Genomic DNA, 26,219 nt, shown 5'->3' on the forward strand with positions numbered 1-26,219 from the left:
AGCTAAACGAGGAGTTCATATTATTTATCCTTAAGGCAGTACAGAAAGCCATTGGAACTGGTAGAGTAGGGTAGTGCCGTGGTCAACCCCTCCTCTGGCACAGATGGCATCATTTAAGCTTCCTTCTGTATCCCAGATCCACAGCACCCTCTCACTGTCTTTACTGAACTGAAGCCACCTCGCCATCAAGTCAGATGCTTGGAGACATTTAGGCATATGCTCTATGAATTGGAGCCTCGACCTCACAACTTCTACTGCCTTCCTTATAATCCCAAACTAAGAACATATGAGCCAGGATACAGCAGGATTTGATGCAGCTGAGAGACACGCGTGGGAGGAGATGGGAGCGGTCAGACAGCCTGCTACAGAGATGGCAGGTCCTTGACAACCTTCTGCACAGACACCACTTATTCTGAGGAGTGCTAAGGCAGTTACAAAAAGAAGCCTTTCCATCCTCTAGGGGCTGGCTTACATCCCACTCTCCCTATGAAACTTTCTGTGTCTCCTCTGTTTCCTTTGTGTTCTTTTTTTTTTTTTTTTTTTAGTGAGGCAATTGGGGTTAAGTGACTTGTTCAGGGTCACACGGCTAGTAAGTGTTAAGTGTCTGAGGCCGGATTTGAACTCAGGTACTCCTGACTCCAGGGCCGGTCTCTATCCACTGCGCCATCTAGCCATCCCTCCTTTGTGTTCTTAAAGCATTATGATCTAGCGCTTTATTATATCTTATCCTGTAATGTCCTCTACTTTCCTCTTTGTGTGTACTCTCTCTCCCCGTTAGAACAGAAGTCACTCTCAAAGAAAAACAGGGAATGTGTCTTCCTCTCTCGTTCTCCTATAACAACCTTTCACAGGGTTGGGTAACTCACACATTAGGTACTCAAGACACACTTGTCGTCAACAAAGTAAGCCATCAATGACAGGAGAGCAAATATAGAAGTCAAGTTTGGAAGTGAGACACAGAGTGGAGATTGCCATGTGTTTCCAGGTTCAAAGGAAGGCTTAATTAACTAGAAAAAAAGGGAATAAAGGGCAATTAGGAAATGAGCTACCCTGCAAAGTCTGGTAAAGTGGGCTTTTTGAGTAGTCACACATAACAATTCCTCCAGTAAAGTCCTTTTTCAAAGTTTGACTGTGGCATGGAGGTGACCTGAGGTTCTGAAGTTGAAGATCTAGTAGGCCATATGACTAAGCTGGAAAGGGAAAGGAAGGGAAAGGGAATAAGCATATACATTAAGCACTTTTTGTGTGCTGGGCACTGTGCTAAGAGCTGTACAGATATGATCTCAGTTGAAAGATTCTTTGTCCAGGCTTAGTGACAGACTGTATACATCTTGTTCACACAAAGTTTGGCTGAGCTAACTACAAAGAGGCTCCTCACTAGAAGGTTGTCCATTAAGTGATGAATTTTATTTTGTTAAAGCAGTGGCTTTTCACCTTTTCTGTGTCCTGGACCCCTTTCACAGTCTGGTCAAGTCTTATCACCCCTTCTCAGAATCATGTTTTTAAGTACATAAAATGAAATACAAAGGATTACAAAAGACTCACAAAATGTGATTCCCATTTCATATTATGATTATTTGGACCAAGGATTTCCAACCCTTAATTTAGCTATTACTTTATGATTATTTTAATGTGAGTCATGAAATTCTCATAAAATTTGTTATCCTCTTTCCAACATCTATAGCCTCTGAGCAAGCAGAGAAGGAGTTTTTTCCTACTAAGAGATTCCTAGGTGTTAGATGACTGTCAATCCAATACCTAGCATTTACAAAGTACCTACTTTGTGCTAAACTGATTGGCTGGTGTCACTTTTATTTTTCTAAATCCCTGGATACCTTCAGGTAAGAGAAAGAGGGATCCATAGCATTTCATCTAAGGGAGCAGCTGCTGTTGGCTCTAGTATGGTCAGTTTCCCCTAGGATTAGGAAACAAATTGAACAGGATGCCCCTTGGGCTACTCTCTCCTCCTCCAAAAACCAAAGACCACAACATGAAGCAGTCCTCTTGCTACCATATAATCAAAACTCCTTCTCCTGAAGCACCAATGGGGAGCTAGGAGGAAGAGCTCTCTGCAAAGAGTATTTCAAGGTTTTCTTGAGCCAGGATTCCAGAGCCACCCATGGTTAAGGAAACTTGGAAAGCAAAATCCCCCTTCCACAGGTCTCCTGGGTCCCAAGTTAAGATTCACCTTCCATCACTGGCAGATAATTCAGTTGCTTTTGTAAAATCTCTTCTGCCCAGATCTAATTTCCCTTGGCATGACTGAAATATTGTGTGTGGGCTTGCCTACCCTGTGTTCTTGGGCAGAAGCCTCTCAATAAAGATTTTTTTTTCAGGAAAGAGGAAGAAGACATTCCTCTTTTCAACAAAGTTGAGATTATATTATTTTTTAAAAATAAGAGTTATACAACTTTTAGGGAGAGAGCAGCTATCGAACTTCCCAAGAGACAAGAACTTCAATATGGAATGCCAGTCCTACATATAGGTGGGATGAGTAAGCAACCTCCAGCATAAAATTTGACAAAACCATTAAAACCCTCCTGCTCCCAAATCTCCCTCACACAGGAGAAGTTTCCTTTATTGCCCCTATCTGAACTCGGTTTCTTTGGGCTAAGGCACCATCAACTTATTAAAATGCAAATCCTCTTGGGAAGAATAAGATGGGAAACAACCACAAATCATTAACATTTGAGTGGTAGTTACCACAGCTGCAAAGCAAGTTTTGATAGGGGAAAGTAGGGGGTATGGAACATAGTGATCTTGAGCTCTGGGCAGAACATTGGGCACTTGTGGGCAAGAGCTGAGAGAAAGTCTGAGAGATTGAAGTGAAAGGTGGGAAGGTGTCAAGAATAACAGTTCATTTATTTCACATTTTGCTGACAGGCCTCCTTCTAGACCTACAGAATATAAGGTCCAGGCAGAACCAAGGCAAGTGAAAGGCAGAGTCAGATACAGGAGGCAGGATACTGATCACATCTGGATTCCTACCCATGCCTCAACTGGAAAAGGATAGAATCTGATTGGCTATAACAATGCTAAGGGGAGTCTTGATTCCTAACTTTCAGACCAAATGACAAGTTGGCTTATGTTTGGTAGGAGGATGCCCAGACACCACTCCACTTAGACTGGATAGTTAGGTAAGAATTTTCACACTAGGTTTTCCACCAAAGGCAAATAAAATTAGATATGACAATCAGTTCATCACATAGTGCTTTGAAAATAAATGTCTTGGGCAGCTAGGTGGCGCAGTGGATAGAGCACCGGCCCTGGAGTCAGGAGTACCTGAGTTCAAATCCGGCCTTGGACACTTAACACTTACTAGCTGTGTGACCCTGGGCAAGTCACTTAACCCCAATTGCCTCACTAAAAAAAAAAAAATTAAAAAAAAATGTCTTGAATATACTACCAATAGCAATCGCTCTGTCAGGCCTTAGATATTTTGATAAAATGTATTTTGTGGGGGATTTGTTTGAGTGTTGGTTGGGAAGCGTCTGCCATATCAAAATAAAAACCATAAGAAAAAAAAGAAAAGAAATATCTTGAGTTTGCAGTGATAAGTGTCTCAGTATTTATCCTCTAGTGACAAACCACTACAATGAAAATGGTATTTGGTTGTTTCCTTTCTCAGATGAATTCGTTTAATAAATGCTTACTGATCAATTATTGATCACATTCAGGGCATTTTAAAGAATACAAAAATATGTAAATTATAATAACTACCCCCAAGAAACTGATAGTCTAATAGAGGGGATATAACATGCATCTAAGTAATTGAGAAGGACTATATGGGAGGCTGATAGAAGTTACAAGAGAGGGCTGATGTGATATGGCAAACTCAACATTTCTGAGTCTGAACTCATCATCCTCCCCCTCACACACACCCCCACCTCCACCTCCCCCTTCATGTTTCTATTTCTCTCGTTGGCACCACCATCCTCTTAGTCAGCCATCAATTAGGCTTGAGTCATCTTTGCTTCTTTCCTTTCCTTGAGCCCCCTGCCAGCTAAGCAGTTGCCAAATCCTGTTGATTCTGTCTTGGCAACATTTCTTGCATCCATCACATCACCTCCTTTCCACTCACACTGCCAACACAACTACTTCAGGTTCTAATTACCTATCACTTGGTCTATTGTAATAGTTTCCTAACTAATTCCTCTGCTTCGAAGCTTTTCCTTCTAATGGAATAGGATGTCCTAAAGACCTCTTGAACTAAATGTGAACTAAATAGAACTCATTCTCTTTCTCCCTAAGCCCTACCCCCTCTTTCTACCTTCCCTATTACTGTAGAGGGTAACAGCATCCTCCCTGTTCCTCCAAATTGCAACTTGAGGGCTATTCTCAACTCCTCACTATCTCTCACTTCCCCCTACCCACCCCCATATCCAATCTGTTGCAAAGTCCTACAGATTTTACCTTTGAAATATTTCTGGAATCCCCCCTTCTGTCCTCTGACATTGCCATCACTCTGGTGAAGTCTCTCATCATCCATATAAGGACCATTGTATTAGCCTGCCGGTCGGGCTGCCTACCCCAAGTCTTCCCATTCCAATCCATCTTCCTTTCAGCTACCAAAGTGATTTTCCTAAAGCACAGGTATGACCATGCCACTCCCCTACTTAATAGAATCCCATGCATCCCTATTACCTCCAGGATAAAATACAAGATGTCACTCAGAGTCCTTCATGACCCAGCTTCTTCCGACCTTTTCAGTTTTCTTACACCTGAGATGGAACATCAGAAAATGCTGGTTTTGAAGACCACAAGACTTCCAAAGCAAATGTGAAGTCCACTTTGGGTTGGGGTTCTGTTCCTCAACCAAAGGTGACTACTGGTGGTTCTGATGAATGTGACCAAAAAGGTAATCCCACTTGTATACCACTCTGAATAGTTGTAGGTCCTGCCAAGTCCTGCACCTGAATGACTCTGATCATTCTGGCATGCATAAGCATTCTAGAGAAAACGGTAATGTTTGAGAAACCAACAATTCTCTTTCCAAAGCTGCCATGGAGCAGGTGCCCATGGCCTCTTAGTCAGCTGGGTCTATAACTGCATCCACTCAGGAAGTACTGTCTTGAATCTGGGTTCCATGCCTTTGTCCCTTTTCCCTGTCAATTCTGTAACTGATAATGATAAAAAACAACAGGAGAAAAATGAAGATAGGACAAATATATATTCCTGGTCAAGTATCTTTTCCCACAAACCTCTACAAGTCCTAAAGCCTGTGACAACTATTCTAATATTATATAGTTGGTATCTGCTGATCTTCAGTTAGCACACAAACCCTTTCAAAGTAGGTCATTCAGTCCTCATGTCGCCAGCTCTACCTAAAGTCCAGAAGTAGATTCTGAAAGAATCGGTCAGTTCCCACTTTTGGTCCCAATGCATTTCTGGAAGCTGAGGGATGAAGTGGATCAGTGTAACATAGATCATATTTTCCCAATAGGGGTGAAGTATTCACTGGGAGTTGTGCTCCTAGCCAATAACTCAACTTCAAATAAATAATATTTTTAAAGAATCATAATAAGAAAAGCAAATACACAATAATAAAAATTATGCTCTGAGTCCTTTAAAGTAGGCAGAAAAGTACTGTGTAATATACTAACATACTCTAAAATGAACATAACAAATACTCTGCTGTAACATTAATTTCATCTAAAATTAATAAGCTGTTATAATCAAATTGAAACATTTAGCTAACAATAGTAGTTTTGCTGGCCTTCTGAAAATTTATGAGGGTTTCTGGGGGGAACAATCTTGTTATTTTTCATTCAATAAATTTCCCTTTTGCAAAAGAATCATTCAAAAGCATTCCATTAACCTGGGTGCACAACAGTGTTTGTTGGTGTCAATGATAGCAATGGTGTTTCTCCCACTGAAGAGTATTTTTCAAAGTAAGGGGACCCAGCAATTCTCTCCCCTTGACCCCTTCTCCTACAGCAGTTTACTGAAAATTCCAACAAGTACAGCTGCAAATCTGCAGACCAAATAAAGGCTGTCAGGAAACAGTTAAGTGTGGTTAGGGCAGGTCTCTTTGTTGACGGCTGTCCAGCACTTTACTTTTCATTGGGAAGCCAGAAACACAATTATCAGGTCATTAGCCTAGACTTTCTGAAAGGAGCTCAGTCAAACTATTACAAAGACCACAGAAAGAGCTCTTGCCTTCTATGTCCCAGCAATCAAGAGTAAAGCTGATAATTACTTAACAATAAAGAAGTGGAAAAGGGGATTTAAATAAGGGAAGGCAAGAACTACCTTAAAAACCCTTCTTAAAGCCCCAAATCACCCCCTCACCTCTCTCATAATATATTTCAAATCTCTCTCAAGCACTCAGGAATCTACAGTAAATACACTGGAAATGAAGACCATCATTAAGGGCTGCTGAGAAAGCTTCAATATCACAGTAAATGTTACTACTGCAGGTAGACAGCAGCTATTAGGCTGAGTGTGCTCACAGTGCAGAAAAAAAGGGCCTTAGGCAGAGCAAGGACCATGACAATCACCTGTCCATACAACTAGGGCTTTGAGTCTTCAAGCAAGGAGTATTTATTAAGCACCTACCGTAGGCCAGTCACTGTGCTAGGCACCAGGGCGTCACTGAAATATATGCAATTCGATTTGCTGCAAATTATGTGGAATAAAGTATTAAATTCTAAGGGATTGAAAATGCAAAATTGTAAAATGTGTTCCTCATCATCTTCCTCATTTCAGGTGAGTCTCTACTTACTCCTGGCTCTGGGTACGGCAGGGTCTCTGGGCCACTGAAATAGGACTGACTATACTGTTTTGCCCTCTTCCCCCCACAATTTCTAAATCTCTACTGGCCCCAACACTGTCTCCCTCTACTCGAACTTGAAAAAGTAGAAGTCAGGCGTAGGTATCCAAGTCTCTCTGTGGCATTTAGAAAAGTATTGTTAAACTTATTTCCAACACCCAAAAAGATGCTTTAGTAAAAAGTATTCAAAAACCCAAGAGAGATCAGGTTGTCCCATCCCTAAACCTTCAAAGAAAATCAGGATCCCGCCCTGCACCTTAGTTCTCAGTGGAGCGCAGTCAGTCTCTAGGGGCATCAGTTCCTACTCTCAGAGTCCTTGAAGGGGATTTAGTCTTCTATCCCGGGACTCTTTCATCTTTCTCCCCTTACTAAACCTCTGTAATCCCTGGATTCCAGGCCCTGAGCTGGCTCGGCTCCCTGTGTTCAGCCTATCTTTATTCCTCTTGCTGCTGCTATTGCCTCTGGGTCCTCTTTCCCAGCCTCTACATCCCTCTTCTCATTCCTCCTCTTGTAGCTACACAATTCAGATTACAAGGTGCATTTCTGAGAGTTTATTCAACAAGGAAAAACTAGTTGGATCCACATACCAGGCATGTAACAGATGCTGGCTGAACTGTTTTCTGTCTGGGGCTGGGGCTGGGCCCCAGTATCACCATTTTGGTCCCCGTTGAACCAAAGGAGAAAAAATAACAAACCAAAAAGCATCTGGAAAGGACCGAAGGATCTGAGTCTTGTTCAGTACCTGAGATTCCAAGGATGTCTTCTTCCTCATCATCATCTTCCCAACTTTTTTAGCCACTGGGCCTTTTGCCTTCTCCATCTCTTTGGACTTTTCTTGTTTCTCTAGCTCATCCATGTATGCATCATAGATCTCCCACTGAACGGGAGGGAATGGAGAGAGAAATTACACTTGGAGTGAAATGTAATTTTAAAATAACCTCAGAACTGGGATTACCTCAATAAGTGAACCAAGTGCCATTTAGTGATACTCAGCCAGAGCCAGGAACTGACCATTTTTTATACCACCTGGTCCCATCGGTAGGTAGCAAGAAGTGGAATAAATCATCTCATAGTAGTAGAGTATTTTTTTAAAGATCTCATTCTCTCTCTGTTAATTTGTAGGACTCTCAATGTGATGCTTTTTTAAAAAACATTCCTTTCCTGGGAGGATGAAACAAAATGAGGGCCTCACTCCTACCCTGGCCTTCTTCTTCTATGTTAGAAAGTTATATAACTAACTATACTTTTCAGCAAGTCCCCTGAAACTCAGATTTTAAAGTGGAGTGAGAGAAAAAGGGGATCAATTAGAGAGGAGGTCAGTGTTATTTAGTAGACAGAACGATGGCTTTGGAGTCTGAAAATACAGTTTCAAATCCCTGTTCTGTTGCTTTTACCTCAATGTGACCTTAATCCAATCACTTCTCTCTGGGCCTCTGTTTCTTCATCTGTAATAATAATAACCATCATTTAAAGATTTTAAGGTTTTTAGTCTTGCAACAAGCCTGGGAGGTGCTATTATTACCCCCATTTTACAGGTGAGGAAACTGAGGCAGACAGAGGTGAAGTGACTTCTAGATTTGAACTCAGGTCTTCCTTACTCCAGGCCTAGCACTCTGTCACTGTACCACCGGCCCAGCTAGCTACTTAGGATCTGTAAGATGAGGGGACTGGACCAAACCATCTTTAGGCTCCCTTGTGACCCTAATAATCCTCTGTGCCATCAAATGAAAAATTGGCAGGGCCATCCTTGTAAATGATGGTGAATGCAGCTCAAGAGCTGGTGAGTATCTGTGGGAACTGGAGGAAATGAATGATATTTACTGCAGTGAAGAAAGGACCTGGCCTTCTCATTATCAGTCAGCCACTACATGAATAACACAGGCTGGGGACACTGCACAACACAGCAGCAGCAGTAGCAGTAGCAGTATCAAAACCTGGGTTATCTTCATGGAAGTGACTGTTGTTTGGGATGCCAGACTCTTGACCTCCTGTAGCTCACCTATATTAATGTGGCTTTTGTCATCATTCCAACTTTCTCTCCCCTAGAAGCCCAAACAGGAAAGGGTGGAGAGAGGGAGGGAAAAGAGGAGAGAAAATACAGTACTTCTACTGGCCCCCAAAGGGTCAGGATTGCAATTTTATTCATTTATTTATCTATTCATTTATTGATTCATTCATATATCCATTTAGTCATTTACTTATATATTTGTTGGTCTGTCTATCTTTCCATCCATCCATCCATCCATCCATCCATTTAGAAGACTGAATCTCTCTAGCTTGCCGCAGGCCTTCCTAAGCCCAATCTCACTCTAGTCTCCTTAGAGTGCTAACCTGCTTTTTTTCCAATATGGGCTGATTTTCCCCTCCTCTGGGTTCCCTGTATCAATGCTGAACTTAGTGCTGAAGCCCAGAGGCACATCCCACAGCAGTTCCACTTCTGAGCTCCCAAGTTCAAGCTCTGTCCTATGGTGATGGATGCCATCGCACCAAGCCAAGGTCACAAGTTCAAAACTTGAGAGATTGGCTAGAGAGATGAAAATGACTGACTCTGTATAGCACTTTAAGGCTTGCAGAGTACTTTATAATCTTTATAAGAGTACAGTGAGGTAGATTGTTGGAACTATTGTGTCCATTTTACAGATGGCGAAACTGAGGCTCAAAGAGGTCAAATGACTTGCCCACGGCCACACAGCAACTAAGTTTTAGAGGCAGGCCTCAAATTCAAGTCTGCCCTCATTCTCATTCCAGGCTTCTTCTTCTTCTTTTTTTTTTTTTTTGGTGAGACAATTGGGGTTAAGTGACTTGCCCAGGGTCACACAGCTAGTAAGTGTCAAGTGTCTGAGGCCGGATTTGAACTCTGGTCCTCCTGACTCCAGGGCCAGTGCTCTACCCATTGCACCACCCAGCTGCCCCTTCTTTTTTTATCATTGGCATGGAGGTGGGGATGATAAGGCAAGTTCAAGAGGTACACAATTTTGGAGACTCTCTAGCCCCAAAGAATTAATAAACCATTACTAAACATATCTCCTTGTAATTCAGGAAACTCTCAGAGGGTAGGACCCTTGGTAGCTCTCTCTTTGGCATATATATTTTTATGTGGTGGTGGTAGTGTTATTTAGTCACATCTGACTCTTTGTGACCCTGTGGACCATAGCAAACTAGGCCTTTTTATCCACTATCTCTCAAAGACTGTTCAAACTCACCTTCATTGTTTCCATGACCCTATCTATCCATCTCATCTTCTGCCATCCCCTTTTGTCTTCTTTTTTTTTTCTTTTTTTTTTTGTGGGACAATAAGTGATTTTCCCAGGGTCACACAGCTAGTAAGTGTCAAGTGTCTGAGGCCAGGTTTGAACTCAGGTCCTCCTGAATCCTGGGCCTGTGCTTTATCCACTGTGCCACCTAGCTGCCCCTTGCCTTCAATTTTCATGTGGATTCATTAAGAATTATCTTTAAAACTTCACCATTTTTTCGAATGAATCGTTTTGAACCAGCAAAAGGACATGAGAAATCAGTCCCCTGAGCTAAACTCTCTCCACCATTATCATACATCTAAATTCAAATCCTCATTTTGATGTCCTTTTCTGAAATCCTACTCCCTACATTAAAAAAAAAACACCAAAAAACAAAACATTCACTACCAGCCAAAGTGACTTGGAATCAAATCCAAATGAAAGCCAGCCTTAGTCCTGTGCCAAGCCCTTCATGAGTCCTCCTTGTGAGGACATTAGGGGGTGCCTGGGTTCTAGTCTCTGGGCTCTTCTAAGGTTATTTGACACTCCCATCGCCCTGAGATAAACATTCCTCAAATGCCCAGTGAAATAAGTATGGAGACATGGAAGGATAATACTTTGGTTTCATTTTGCAAGGGAAGAAAAAAATGCCACTCTGCAGAAACGGCGTAAAGACAAACAGAAGGTTCAAAAATGTCTCGCTTGCACTTTTCCTAAATGTATTCATCTAAAACCTAAGTTATGGTTTGATTTATTGAGCAATTTGGTTCTCAGAATCTTTCCATCGTCTCATTACCAGAAAAACCTCCTTCAGCCTAGAAGAGATCAGCACATTACCCAGGACTTCAATTACATCCTCTGATCTCTAGTTAAGACATAATCAAGAGCAATGCTTTTCAGTGTAATTTTTTCCAAGCCAACCTCAGGGCTTATGATAGTAATGCAATTGAATAAATTCATGCACATAAATGAATTTTTACATTTCTTTAAATACTGTGGCACCATGTGTGCACCAGAATCTAGAACAGCAACATGAATCCCTAAAGTGATTTAAGCATCGCAACACCCAGAATACACATTAGTGTCACTGAAAAGGCAGAAGGGGTCACAGCCTGTGCTCACTGGGTTGCCAATAGATTTAGAAACACCAAGAGGGACACTGTTATCCACCAGTTCGCAAAGTATGAAATAGGGACACAAGATGGTAAAATGATTTCTATATTAGAGCAGGGAATGGTGGGGAGCTGTTAGACTCCCGGGCCATTTTCTATGAACTAGCCATACTCCATCCTTTGGACTGGAAGTTGGCCAAAGGGGGTTTACCTGATTAGCTGTGGCAGAGAAGGTTGCTCTAGGGGGAGGCTCCATCTGACAGTCTCGGTCCTAGAGAAAAAAATGAAAAGAAATACACCTGAAGTCCTTAAAAACTTCCAACATTTACAGAAAAAAATAGAACACTGTCCAGACATAGTTAGAATAGAGAATTAACATGTGAACTCATGGGAAATATGGTAGGAGAGCACAGATGGAGTAACTAGCATGGGTTTTTTCAGTTCAGATTTCTAAATTTTCTTCTCCCTCTAAGACTAGAACAACTTAGACACTTCAAAAAAAAGGTATACTCTAGAAAGTAGGTTGAGGGAAACACAACATGGCAGTCTTCAACAAGGAATGTGCTCGAGGCTGAATGGTATACATTTCCAGGAGGTCAGATAATGAGGTAGAATCCTGAGGGACTTCCCCTAAGTCCAAATTCAAAAAGTGGAGTCTACTGGATCAAAAGCATCAAACATGGGGCCGGCTGGCCTCATGCGGCCACAACCCTTCCAAGTGGACCCTGAACTAACTGAAAATGTAATTGGGAAATCTTTAATAAAATAAATTAACAGCAAAATAAAGCACAGAAAACATTCTATTTTAAAACTAAGTCAATATGTGGCCTATGAGGATTCTAATGTACAGATCAAAGGCCCTGGTTTCCATTTGAGTTTGATATTACTGACCTAGATGCTGACCTTAGATTCTCAGGGTTGTGTGTGTGTGTGTGGGGGGTGATGTCTGCTCTATTTCAGGAATCCTAGGACTCCACATGGGATCACTTGGTGCTCTTATCATTCAAATGACCCCACTGTAGCAGTCTGATTCCCTCCAGAGTAGTGGTCATTCCACTATCTTCTTACTGGTTTCCTTCTCTCTGCTTTCAATCCATTTTGTATATCACTGCTAGATTAAACTTCCCACTTTTTTTCTTTTTTTCCTTCTTTTTCTTTTCTTTTCTTTTTTATTTTGGGGGGGTGGGGAGGACAATGAGGGTTAAGTGACTTGCCCAAGATTGCACAGTTAGTAAGTGTCAAGGGTCTGAGGCAGGATTTGAACTCAGGTCCTCCTGAATACAGGGCCAGTGTTTCATCCACTGCACCACCTAGCTGCCCCTTAGATTAATCTTCCTAAAGCCTCAATTTTTACATATTCCCTTGCTCAAAATCCATCAGTTGGTTCCTCACTGACGGCAAAAGAAAGTAAAAACTCTTCTAACTAACATTCAGAACATTCTATAATCTGTATCCTACCTCAGCCACTTTATTTTCCATTACTTCCCACCAGAAACCACCTCAAGTCACATAGGGCTCCTGTTCTTTATAAATCTTTTTTTTTTTTTTTTTTGGTGGGGCAATGAGGGTTAAGTGACTTGCCCAGGGGTAGCTAGGTGGAGCAGTGGATAAAGCATGGGCCCTGGATTCAGGAAGACCTGAGTTCAAATCCTGCCTCAGACACTTGACAATAGCTGTGTGACCCTGGGCAAGTCACTTATCCTCTGTTGCACACCCCCCCCCAATAAAAAAAACAAAGACAAAACAAAACAAATAATGCAGAAGTGACTTGCCCAGGGTCACACAGTGTCAAGTGTCTGAGGCCAGATTTGAACTCAGGTCCTCCTGAATCCAGGGCCAGTGCTTTATCTACTGTGCCACCTAGCTTCCCCTCTTTATAAATCTTAAAGTGCAATAGAAATATGTTGATATTATTATTATTGGTAATAATAATAATAGTAAACTTTCTTGACTACTCCACCACAAAGATTCCCTCTTCCATCTGAACTCCTGCAGCATTTGTTGTTTGTACCATTCACATGACACTTAACATATGGTACCTTGAATTTTTAGATGTAGATACATCTTCATTGATGCTTTCCAGTTTTTCATGATATTTTAAGCTCCTGAAGGTCAATTAAGCTTATCGAATGCAATTCTGTATCCTTAGAGCAACCTCCCACCCCAAATATCTTGTACCCAATAGGATCTTAGGAAATATATGAGGTTGGAACATATCAAAGAATCAGGGACTATTAAAGTTTAAACTGGCCTACTAGCTAAAGGATGGACACACCTAACAAGTAAGGGAGATAAGCCCACTAGGTGTGGTTGCTGGGGGATCTGAGCCGGAGGACAGAGATAAGTCCAGAAGTCAGGACCATCACCTCACTCAAGCTTTCCCCCACCCCCAAAGGGAACTTTCCATTGTCAGGTGGTGATCTCCCCATCTACAATCTATAAAAACTTTTGCCTTTCTTCTATTTGAGGAGATAGGTATCTCAGAGAATCATGTCTCTGTGACATCTCCCCTTGAGAGAAGTCCTTGACTCCTCTCTTGGTTCCTTTCTCTAGTGCCCAAATAAAAGATTATTTCATTCTAATTGGATTTGTGTGCAAGAGGGTATACTTCTTTAAAAAGGAATTCCTAAGGGCCCCCACCATCGCCAATTTCCCCCATGACAGGAAATAATGATTATTGGAGATGATAGTTATGATTGTGGTGGTGGTGGTGGTGATAGCCAAATTGTTCCTCCTGGGATCTGTTGGAACTTAGACTCACCAATATATCCCTAGGTATATAAAATCCAGGGAGGGATTTTCTCAAAGAAGACAAGTGGGGGTATGAGTTAGTATGGTGCCATACCCGTAAAGGGTTGTTGAACGTCTGAGATGCTCTTTCACTAAAATTAAACTGGTTGGTGAGTTTCCGTTCCTTTGGCTTTTTAGGGGTAATAACTTCTTCCACTTCCGCTTCTGCCATTTCTTCATGTCCCTGGAAATGCATAGAATCACATTTGGCTTTGAACTCAGACAGAATCACTTTGACTGTGTTTTTTTCTTGAAAGACAACTGAACTAATAGAGTCTAATGGAGACTGGGTGAGGAACAGAGGAAACATGGAATCGATCTCACAGAATCTTGGCTGGAAGGGATTTCAAAGTGCTTCTGGTGCACCCCACACAACATTCCCAGGAAACAAGTGATCACTTGGTCTTTCCTCGGTACCTTCTAGTGACAGAGCACCCACTCTCTCTAGAGGCAGCCCATTCCATGTTTAGCTCCAATTATTAGGGACCTCTGCAAATTCTACTCACTAATTCTACTGTCTCGGGGCAAAAGAATTTGGTTCTTCCATATGACAGCCCTTCAACCAAGCCTCATAAGACAGAGCCTTGAGATCCTTCATCAAAACAGCCACCCTCCTCTAGATATTCTCCAGCTTATCAATGTCCTTTAAATGCAGGTCTATGGTAGGAGTGACAATAAGAGGAAGATTCTAAAATAGATTTTTCCCCAAATCCAAATCCTTCCAATGGACAAATACAAAGAATGAGGGACGCGAGGTGGGGAAGGGGTCAAATAGGGAAAGAAAAGACAGTTATATTTATAGCATGGATAAATTGATTATCAGTCTCGTTATAATAATCTCCACCTTATGGAAGTACAGGGGAGGGCTTATCCTCATTTAGATTTCCTGGGGTCCTAAGCCCACCCCTGAGGCAGGTACCTTTTTCCATGGGGGTGTGTTTGGGGGGTTTACCCGTCATAAGGTGAATCTGGGGACAAATCTGAGCTTTTCTGCTCATGTTCATAAAAAGCGTACCTCAACTGGCCAAGGTTAGAGTGTCTTGGTGCTTTTGATCTCTTTCTTATTCCTAGGCCTAATTTTCAGGTACTCAGCTAGGGTCTCCGTGATCTGTCTTTTTGCATTTTTGTTGTAGTTAGGGTCTCTATGACCTGTTTATGTTTTTGTTGTGGGTGGTGATTAATGGGAAGTAAATAATAGAAGCCAGACCTCAAGGTGCCAGTTAACAAGAATCTAGGCCCTGTCTTTGATGAGGGCCCAAGATCTCAGGTTATTCCTCTTAGTCTTAAGTGTTTTTCTGTTAACCCCTTTTTTGCCTCCTACATCAGCTCAAGGGGTTGCTTTTTTTTTTTTCCTTTAATTTTTTTCTCCACTATCACAACCCATTTCTTTTCTGGTTCTCTCCCTGGGGTTGACAGTCTTTCAATAAAACTTGGGAAACTGAGTCATTGAGTCTTGCAATTCTTTTGGGATGACTCACAATCAATCTGATCATCCTAATTCCATTTCACATCAGAGCCAGTGTATGTAATTTTGTGATTTTAGATTCTTTCCCTGCTTTGGGGGGTTCCAGCTCAGGGTGATTCTATTTTTATTTTGATTTTCAAAAAGCTGGGACAATGTACTTATTGTCCTGAGAAGTTTTTATTTGTGATTTCTTGAAATATAGCTCTGAAAAAACAAGCTTTTGAAAAGCCCTTTGTGTTTCAGTTGAAGGACATTTTGTTCCTATTAACCTAAGGTTTTATTAAAAAAGAATACTTTCGGATAATAAGGCACCTCCATAAAATCCAGGTGATCCATATATTCATATTAACAGTGTATAGAAGTGCATTTTTAACTTATTTCACTTAGCACAATCTATTTTTTCTCCCTCCCACTTTGCTTTCAATTGGGGGGGAGGGGAGGGACTTGTTACAAATACGCATAAACAAGCAAAACAAATTTCTTCATTAGCCTTGTGTTGATCTGTACCTTGAGGCCATCGCCTCAGTCAGGAGAAAGGTAGAATGTTTCAGTATTAGTCCTCTGGAATTATTGTTGGTTGTTGCTAATAATCATATTTCAATGTCACTGGTTTCCTTTGTAATCCTATGTTTTTCATTGTATACATTTAAAAACATTCTCCTGAGGAGGGGTCCACTGTCTTCCCCACACTGCCAGAGGGGTCCATGACACACAGAAAGGTTAAGAACCTCTGTTTTCAATATCTCCTTCCTCAGAATTCTCATTGCCCAATGCTTGTGCCCCTCTAATGACACTTTTCACCTTCTCCTTTGTTTGTAATTTGTATACGTGTCTCATCTTTTCTACATGACTGTAAGCCTTGTAGCGCTTTCTTCTTTGAACCATCTACTCCCCTTCCCACTTTGGTGTCTCAAACACACTGCTGACATTCAGTAAATGTTAACTGAATAAGAATGAGTTGATTCCGTTTCCCTGGACAGCTTTTAAAAATAATCTTGGTCATCTGAATGATAAAATCCTTCCCTACCCCAACTCTCCCACAGCCATAGATGACAAGCAAAATTATAATTTCTTGTGTTTAATTACTGTTTATTACACCTAGACTGTACTGTAGCCTTACTCTGAGGCCTTGTCATGGCACAGAGGTTATGCTAGTAGAATGCAAACTACATCGTGCTGAGAAACTTTGCTTATAGCCCAGGAGGGTTAAATGCGTGGGGGCTCCTCGCCAGGCATGGCTATAGGGTGACGAATATTTTTATGGCCAGAGAAACTCTTAAAAGATAGTTTTCAAGTTTGTAAGAGGCTTTCAATCTGTGTCAGCAGGGGGAATATCCAGACTGACAAAACCCAGATCCTTAAATAATGGGGAAGTATTTGGCACACTCCTCTTCTACAGGTAGGTGCGTCTTGTGATACAGTAAGTTGCTGTTTTATGTGTTTCTTGGATAACTTAGAATACAGTCCCTGGCATAACCAACAGGTACAGTACATTTCTTTCCCTTTTTTTTTCTTTTTGTTTTTTTGCGGGGCAAGGGGGTTAAGTGACTTGCCCAGGGTCACACAGCTAGTAAGTGTCAAGTGTCTGAGGCCAGATTTGAACTCAGGTACTCCTGAATCCAGGGCTGGTGCTTTATCCACTGCACCACCTAGCCGCCCAATTTCTTTCCCTTTTAAAGGATTTTCCCAGGAGAATCAGCGTGTGTTGAATCAGGTTCTAGCTCTGTCACTAATTATCTGGGAATCCTTAGGGGAGGCACTTCTTTTTCCTGGGTGTCTTCATCCATAAAATATGTCTGTTAAGCCTGACAGCTGCTTGGCTCACTCTAGGTCCAGCATCTACAGTTTCAGAGCCAAATACTTTACCAGAACCTCCCCTTGGCTTTCTGCTTCCTTCGCTTCTCCTTCACCACCTTCACCACCTTCACCACCTTCTCCACCTTCTCCACCTTCTCCACCTTCTCCACCTTCTCCACCTTCAGCTTCTGAGGGCTGTACCTCTACAACTTCCTGAGAACCTTTTTTTGAAAAAAAGAAAGGAGAGTTGGTTAAATTCTACCGATTTGGGAGGCCTTGAGCTCATATTCCTCAAACTCATGCCTTTCTACTGGCTCATGCCCATGAATATTTGATGACTTGCCATTGCTGTCAGAGCCATCCAAGGGTGACCCTAAATATTCTGGTACCTTTCTTTCAAGGGGAGGCACAGGACTGCAGGCTCCAGACAATCAGGTGCTTGCATTCTGTCATAACTGAAGACTATGTAAAGATTTTCCATCAGCTTCCATGTTTCTACTTTGAGAAATATTAAAGAATAGGGAACCTATAGTTTTCACAGCTATCTCTGGGTTCACTGAGAAGCTTACCTGATGCCATTTCTGCTTTGTAATTTTGTCGTCTGCCTTCATCTGAGTCTTTGGGGATCATGTTCCCAACCAAGCTGAAGTGGACTGCCAGCTGGTCTACAAAGCTTATAGGTTTATACGTCCCTTCCTGAGGAGAGAGAACACTGAATCAGATTAGCAGGTTCAATATTTCATGTGGAGAGAATTGAGTCCACATTCGTTTCCCAAAGCAAATATAGCAAAACTTTGATTAGTCAGAAAATGTCTTTAATGATGTTTTATTCCTTTTTTTTTTTGTAGGCAATGGGGGTTAAGTGACTTGCCCAGGGTCACACAGCTAGTAAGTGTCAAGTGTCTGAGGCTGGATTTGAACTCAGGTACTCCTGAATCCAGAGCTGGTGTTTTAACCACTGCGCCATCTAGCTGCCCCTTTAATGATGTTTTGATACCCAAGGACATGGGCCACTCATGTAGCATAAGTGACAGATCAGTGTGCCTGGCAATATGCTAGGTGCTGGGGCAGCTAGGTGGCGCAGTGGATAAAGCACTGGCCCTGGATTCAGGAGTACTTGAGTTCAAGTCTGGCCTCGGACACTTGACACTTACTAGCTGTGTGACCCTGGGCAGGTCACTTAGCCCCCATTGCCCTGCAAAAAAAAAAAATGCTAGGTGCTAGGGTTACAAATATAATAAATAAAATAATCCCTACCCACAAGGAGCTTATATTCTGATACTAGAGACAGTAAGGACATATATAATATATACAGCATACATTTTAAAATATATTCAAAGTAGTTAAATAAAAGGTAGCTTTTGAGGGGATCAGGGAAGACTCTGTACTTGATCTATGCCTTGAAGAAAGAAGACTCTCTAAGACTAAGGGAGGGGGCGCAGCTAGATGGCGAAGTGGATAGAGCGCCGACCCTGGAGTCAGGAGTACCTGAGTTCAAATCCAGCCTCAGACACTTAACACTTACTAGCTGTGTGACCCTGGGCAAGTCACTTAACCCCAATTGCCTCACTAAAAAAAAAAAAAAGACTAAGGGAGGGAAGGTGGGCATTCTGGGAATGGGAGATGGTCAATGTAAAGGCATGGAGCTGGGAAGTAAAGGGCCATGTGTACGAAATTGAGAGAAGCTAAGTTTGGCTGGATCTCAGAGTACAGGGGGCATAGTAATGCCCAGTGAGGCTGGAAAGATAGACTGGAGCCGAGTTATGGAGGGCTTTTGAAGCTAAAGAGAAGAAATTACATTTGATTCTAAATCCAATAAGAAGCCACTAAAGATCAGATCTGCAACCTAAGGAAAATCACTTGGGCAGGATTTTGGAGGATAAATGGAGGCAAGGAAACCAGTTAGGAGCTCAGTGAAATCTTCTAGGTAAGAACTATGGTGGTCGCTATGTAAGTGGAGGGAAGAAGCTGAAATAAAGATGTTGTAAAGGTAAACAGAACAGTCATATTTGGCAACTGATAGATATGTGGAGTGAGGGGTAGTAAGGAGTGAGAATGATGTAAAGTTCATGAACATAGGAGACTGAGAAACCCTGGTGTCTTGGGAAAAAATAGGGAAATTTGGAAGAAGGATGGGTTTGACAGCAGGGTAGAATGGAAGAGATAATGTATTCTTTTTGGGGGCTTCTTGAATTTTTTTTTTGCAGGGCAATGGGGATTAAGTGACTTGCCCAGGGTCACACAGCTAGTAAGTGTCAAGTGTCTGAGGCCAGATTTGAACTCAGGTCCTCCTGAATCCAGGGCCAGTGCTTTATCCACTGTGCCACCTAGCTGCCTCTGTTGAATTTTTAATGTTTCCAGAATGTTCAGTTTGAAATGTCCAATAAGCAACAGGTGATGTAGGATTAAATGTCATGGGAGAAAATGGGGACAGGTACATATAGACCAGCACAGAGATGACATGAAACTCATAGTTACTGATAAGGTCATTGAGAGAGAAAAGAGTATAGCCTAGAATAGATCCTGGGGAATACCTATAGTTCGGGGGCATGATCCCTGATCATTAATATAAAGTGATATGGGTCTGGGGTAATTCAGAAGTTTTCTGGGGGAACTCAGAGAACTTTCTCCTTGAGAAGCTAAACTAAAGGAGGACACACCTAAGAAGCATGGGAGATAAGCATCTCCTGGTACCAAAATAACTCCAGAAGTTAGGACCACCACCCCTCATTCAAGTCTCCCCCACTCCTAGGAGAGATAATTCCATTAGGCGTGGCTGCTGATAACTCTAAAGTCAGAACCACCACCCCTCCCTCATCTGCCTACCCCCAATAAGGGACATTTCACTCTCAAGTGATCACCCCATCTACTCCCTATAAAATAATGGTTCCTAGTCTGGTTGGGGGAGGAAGAAGTTCTCAATCTTGTACTGAATAAAACTATTCTTTTATCTTTAGTCAGGATGTGTTCAAGAGTGTAATTTTTTACAGAGGAATACCTAAGGACCCCTACCACCTATTTCCCCATGACATATTTCTGGTATCCAACGTGGGGCACAGGAAATTCCTCTTTCTTCTCCATACAAAGCCCAGAGGTAAGAACTCCCTTTTCATTTATTCCCTCTCTTCTGCCTGACTCTACCTCTTGCCAAAGTTCATGGAGGGGTAGTGGGGGTCAGCTATCACATGAGACGACATTGGGCACCTTGGCATCTCCCTCCCTTGGGAAAGCTCAGCCAGACATCTGAGCCACGTTTGGACCCTCAGACTCAATTTCTCTGTGTAAAGGCTTACTCTTGACACAGCGCCGGGGTAAGAACTCCTTTTCATGCATTCTCTCTCTCAAACCTGACTCTCCCTCACCAGCACTAGTGGAGCAAAAGAGTTGGGAGGTCAGTTTTTCCATGTAACATCAATGGGCAGCTTGGCATCTTCCTCCCTACTGAAAAAAGCTTAGCCAGACGTCCAAACTGGGTTTGGACCCTCCCCTGGGGCAGAAAGAATATTAAGAAGGATTCCCCTTTTTGGTACATTAATTGGACTAACAGCCTCATGCCCATGCCCGTGGGGCAGAGAAAGAATATTCTGAGGGATTCCCCTTTGGGTGATTCTGAACAACTGAGTTAAATTTGACCTTGGAACTTGAAGAAAAAAAAAATTTGACTCATTTTTCACTAGAGAAAGCCCTCATGGCCTTAAGCCAGATCAGCCCCTACCACACTGGGAGTGGGCTCTAGTTTGCTATCTTTGGGTCTTATGTGCGTTTGTGTCTTTCAAGCACTGCACTTGTGTGTCTGGACAGAAAGTTGTTGCTCACAAGATTAATTGCAGTAATTCACAAGAAGGGTGAATCTGATGGATTCTTTTTAATTTCCGAAATAGTTATGGGGAGCTAGAATCAAAATGGAGGACACCACATGTCCTAAAGCTCCCCTCTTTCCATGTGGCAGCTTCTACTACAGGACTGAGCCCTCTCTTTCCTCCTGGCAGTTTCTGCTGTGGGGAGGGGAGTGATCTGATAGCCTCTAGTGCCAAAGGATTTAGTATGGTTGAAATCTGTTATATACTGCCACTTTTAAAACCTTTTGTAGTGGGATACTTTAAAATCAGGAATTATTTGTAATGTGTAAATTTCAAAGAAAAATATATTTTTTTCTTTTCCTTTTTTCTTTTGCAGGGCAATGAGGGCTAAGTGACTTGCCCAGAGTCACACAGCTAGCAAGTGTCAAGTGTCTGAGGCCAGATTTGAACCCAGGTCCTCCTGAATCCAGGGCCGGTGCTTTTATCCACTGCGCTACCTGGAAAAAATATTTGTTAAATGTCTCTAACCATTGATCTAAGACTAGAATACTGCCCTAAGACCAGCTTTTGGCTTTGATTTAATTAGTTAACTCTGGCAAAGCGGACCATGCCCTGTCTGCATTAAGGCTTGTGGATACAAAAGCCTTGACAAAAACAAAAAATGCCGCTGAAGAAAAGGAAAACCCAAACCAAATGGCCACATTGACTCCTTATCTGATAAGTTTCTAAGGTAAGAGCTGACATCTCAGCTCTTTAGAAAAAAGAAGTAAAGACATTTTAAACATAGCTGGGAAACTCACCATATTATCAAATGTACTATGTGAATTTATGGATAATAGTCTTTTTCTTTTAAAGTGCTAAAAGTATTAGGCCTTAGAAAATTAAATTGTTCCATTTACTATCTCATAAAGCATAATGATAGATTTTCTGTGTATAGAGCCAAGCACATGCAAGAGAATTAAAAACACCCAATTGGTAATTAATTGGTTTTGTTTCAAATTTTTTTAAAATTCCTAATATTGTTTTAAGGTATTATTCTCTAAATTTCCTCATAATGTATAAATTGGTGAATAATTGTATCAGCAAGGATAGAAAAGCAATTTTAAAAAATTTCTATTAAAATGGAAAATCTGAGTTTACCTATGTTTGCTATTTAATCACCTTAAATATGTTCCCACTGTTTTAAGGAACTCTGAAGGCAATACTCCTATCCCAACTCTTTTGTTTGTTATTAAGCATCTTAAAGCAAAATTCATTTGTGTAATACTAACTTAAGGATGAAAAACATCTGACATTGTGAGACTTATATTATTCTGAGTCTAACTCCAGGTATTAATGTGGGGGTGGGTTTAACTGATCAAATTTAATTGATCAGATTGATCGTGAGGCATTCCAAAGAATTACAGAAGTTTCCCAAGTTTTATTGCAAATACTATGAGTGACCACAGGGAGACCACCATGGAGGTGTCTTGAATAGGGGGAAGAAAAATAATTATATTTATAGTCAGAAAAAGTAGATTATCTCCTCACTATCTTAATCTCCTCCTTGATGTTCATGGGAGGTTTTATCCTAATTTGGACTTCCTGGGGTCCTAAGACAACCCACAAGGCAGGTACCTTTCTCCCTGGAGGTGTGTTTTTGGGGTTTATGTGTCATAAGGTGAACCTAAGGACACATTTGGCCCTTTCTGCACATGTTCCTAAAGACATGCTTAAACTTGTCAGACGCAGAGGGTCTCTGTGTTTATAATCTCTTTTTCCTTAAGATCTGGTTGCTAGGTGTCCTGTCATCTAGGAATATTAATGGCTACTAATGGTTAGGTTAATGGTCCCCAGTTACTGTCTTTGTTGATGGTAAGGGTTGGTAGGGACAAACCCTCTTGGTTACAGTAAGAACATAAACCTTAGTTTCTCTGTTAACCTTTTTAGGTACTATTGATAAGGACTTAAGCCTCAGTTTATCTGTTAACCTCTTTTTGCCTCCTCCATCAGTATGATCATTGAGGAATACTACTAATGGTGCCAGCAACTCTAACTGTTTTGTTGTTGTTGTTCGGTTTTTTTGTAGGTGGTGGATTTGTCACGGGAAAGGCTGGGAGGACAAAACCATCTATCTCCATTTCTTTTGTTCTCTTGGGTTTGTCCCAGGTCAAGGAGAACTGGATTTCTGGAGTATGTGTGTGTGTGTGTGGGGGGGGAAGCACTGAGAAACTGATCTCTGGGTCCCCCAAGAAATACATTATTAATAATTATTTTCTCACATTTTCTTGGCAAAGATATTGGAGTGGTTTCCCATTTCCTTCTCCAGCTCAATTTACAAATGAGGAACTGAGGCAAACTAGATTAAGTGACTTGCTCTGCATCATACTGCTAGTGTCTAAGGCTAGATTTGAACTCATGAAGATGAATCTTCCTGATTCCAAGTGCAGTGCTTTATCCACTGCGCCACCTAGCTGCCATTATTATTATTAGCGCCAGCAAGCAAAGGGAAGATTTGTTTATATTTCAGGGTATTCAAGAAGAAGTACCAAAAATATCTAAAGGAAATGCCAGTACCAGTGGGTTCAGCTTATTCAATGAAATAACCAAAAGAAACCCCAAAGGTCAATTAAACCATAGAATGCATTAGTTTCACTCAGGAGACAGGGTGGATTGATCTTTAGTGCAATTACTACTAATAGAGTAACTGCTTACATTTCTAGAGTACATTTTTGACTATAGAGTGCTTTCACACGCATTATCTCATTTGATCCCCACAACCACCATGTGAGAAAATAGGCTTTTCTGGGTTATTCCCACTCTACATGATGATGATGATAACTGGTATTCATATACAGCTTTGCCTACATTATTTTAGTTGATTTTCAACATAACCATTCAGGTAGATAGTATAGGTATTGTTATTTTCATTTTCTAGATGAAAAAATTAAGGCTCAAACAGGTCACTAAAGGTGACACATGTTAATAAGTAACGGAACTGGGAATGAACACAAGTCTTCTTTGCATTATATCACATTTCCTCTCATTCAAAAGATTTTCAATCCCAGTGAACTCTTTAAAATTTTTTTTTCTTTTTGCGGGGCAATGAGGGTTAAGTGACTCGCCCGGAGTCACACAGCTAGTGTCAAGTGTCTGAGTTCAGATTTGAACTCAGGTCCTCCTGAATCCAGTGCCCATGCTCTATCCACTGTGCCACCTAGCTGTCCCCCATCCCCACCTCCCAGTGAACTCTTACAGAGACCCATTGCCTAGAAAACCATTCAAATATTGTAGGAAAGGAAATGTATTTGTTCAAGTTTTTATTCAGGGTACGATTTTAAACCTTTAGGATTTTAGGACCAGTACTATGCAAAAGCATTTTTAGGTTTTTTACTAGAGCATCCCAAGGAGAAGATGCTCAGCTAGAGTTTATTGTTAATAAATTGAGGGCTTTTGTTGAAAGAGAGAGAAAAAAGAATGCATGTGAAGAATTACAGTAGGATTTTTACCAAGTTAATTTTCTTTTCTTTTCTTTTTTACCAAGTTAATTTTCTGACCCTGATTACACTTTAAAATGCAAATCAACTGTTACCAACTAGAAAGGGGCAATATCCCTTGTGGAGATATTTTAACATCAAGGAAGCAAAGGGGAAAAAAGGACTATATTAAGCCACTTTATTTATGTGGCCTTCCTGATCATTATAAGGCTAAAAAGGCTGGCAAAATAATGTAATATCACAAAAGCCACTCCTGCTTTCCTTCTCTCTCTTTTCCTCGGCGCATCCCGAGGAGGGGCAGCTCTCTCTTCACCGGCACCATGCCTGCCCTCAGACCGCTCGTGAAGCCCAAAATCGTCAAGAAGAGGACCAAGAAGTTCATTCGTCACCAGTCAGACCGATATGTCAAGATCAAGAGAAACTGGCGTAAACCAAGAGGCATTGACAACAGAGTGCGAAGACGATTCAAGGGCCAGATCTTGATGCCCAATATTGGTTATGGAAGCAATAAGAAGACAAAACACATGTTACCTAGTGGATTCAGGAAGTTTCTGGTGCACAATGTCAAAGAGCTAGAAGTGCTGCTGATGTGCAACAAATCTTACTGTGCTGAAATTGCTCACAATGTTTCCTCGAAGAATCGGAAAGTCATAGTTGAGAGAGCAGCTCAGCTAGCCATCAAGATTACCAATCCAAATGCTAGACTGAGGAGTGAAGAAAATGAGTAAAAATTTGCACATTTTTATTTGTGTTAAATAAAGCACCAATGACAAAAAAAAAGCCACTCCTGTGACTTCCATGACCAACCCTGTGCATATAGCTCCCAAATCTATATTTGACCTCTCCTTAGCTCCAGGTTTGCATTTCCAGTTGCATCTCTTCATCTCTGCCCGTGGATCCCTTTGGTGCCACCAAGCTCAATATGTCTAAAACTAAACTCATCTTTTTTCCAAAAGCAGGTTCTCTTTCTGACTTCCCTGTTTATCAAAGTTTGTGGCCCCACCATTCTACCCACCACTCAACCCCTACCCTTCTTCCCTCCTTCAATTGTCTTTGTTTATCTGTTTTTTCTCCCCCCCCCAAGGAATATTAGGATTATTGATGTTTTAAGCTCAAAGAACCTCAGCAATCATCAGTTCAATCCTTTTAACAAAGGAGAATGAGGGTAAGTGAATTGCCCAAGTTCACCCAGGTTAGTAGCAGAAGCAAGCTAGAAGTGATTTCTCATGATTGCCAAAGCTGTACTTTTTTTTTGTTTTTTTGCGGGGCAATAAAGCTTAAGTGACACAGCAAAGCTATACTTTTGCAACTAGTCAGAAACCCCGGGGGAAACAGTGATGATGATCAGTTCTAATAGCAAAACATGCATATTTTATTTTTGGAGCAGCTAGGTGGCACAGTGGATAGAGCACTGGCCCTGGATTCAGGAGGACCTGAGTTCAAATCCAGCCTCAGACACTTGACACTTACTAGTTGTGTGACCCTGGGCAAGTCACTTAACCCCAATTGTCTCACCAAAAAACAAAAAACAAAACCCATATTTTATTTTCTATTTCAAAGCAAAACTCTAGCCTCTTATCTCAGTATCAGTGTCCACTCTGCTTTATTTAGGAGAGTCATCTTGGGTCATGCCTAAGTAATTCATAAAAAGGACATTTTTCCCTTCACTTGAATTTAGTCAAACTCTCCTTTGCTTTCTTTGTCAAAAGTGATTCGGGTGCAGCTAGGTGGTGCAGTGGATAAAGCACTGGCCCTGGATTCAGGAGGACCTGAG

General features: G+C 41.5%; 2 protein-coding genes across 2 annotated transcripts in view; one reads left to right on the plus strand and one right to left on the minus strand.

The window, feature by feature from the left end:
* DNAI1 (dynein axonemal intermediate chain 1) overlaps positions 1-26,219 on the minus strand; it is a 285,479-nt gene that overhangs the window by 175,718 nt on the left and 83,542 nt on the right. Inside the window, exons 5-9 of the mRNA XM_043987564.1 lie at positions 17,739-17,865; positions 17,239-17,390; positions 13,963-14,091; positions 11,329-11,388; positions 7,515-7,649 (exon numbers count right to left, since the gene is read on the minus strand). Coding sequence (XP_043843499.1) covers positions 7,515-7,649; positions 11,329-11,388; positions 13,963-14,091; positions 17,239-17,390; positions 17,739-17,865 — 603 coding nt within the window. The remainder of the gene's footprint in view (positions 1-7,514; positions 7,650-11,328; positions 11,389-13,962; positions 14,092-17,238; positions 17,391-17,738; positions 17,866-26,219) is intronic.
* On the plus strand, positions 24,703-25,173 carry LOC122742986 (60S ribosomal protein L32). The gene has a single exon (XM_043987602.1). It carries the CDS (start codon positions 24,766-24,768, stop codon positions 25,171-25,173), a length of 408 nt encoding a protein of 135 aa, XP_043843537.1. The 5' UTR covers positions 24,703-24,765.

Source organism: Dromiciops gliroides, chromosome 1 (assembly GCF_019393635.1).
Source record: "Dromiciops gliroides isolate mDroGli1 chromosome 1, mDroGli1.pri, whole genome shotgun sequence".
Classification (NCBI taxonomy): Eukaryota; Metazoa; Chordata; class Mammalia; order Microbiotheria; family Microbiotheriidae; genus Dromiciops; species Dromiciops gliroides.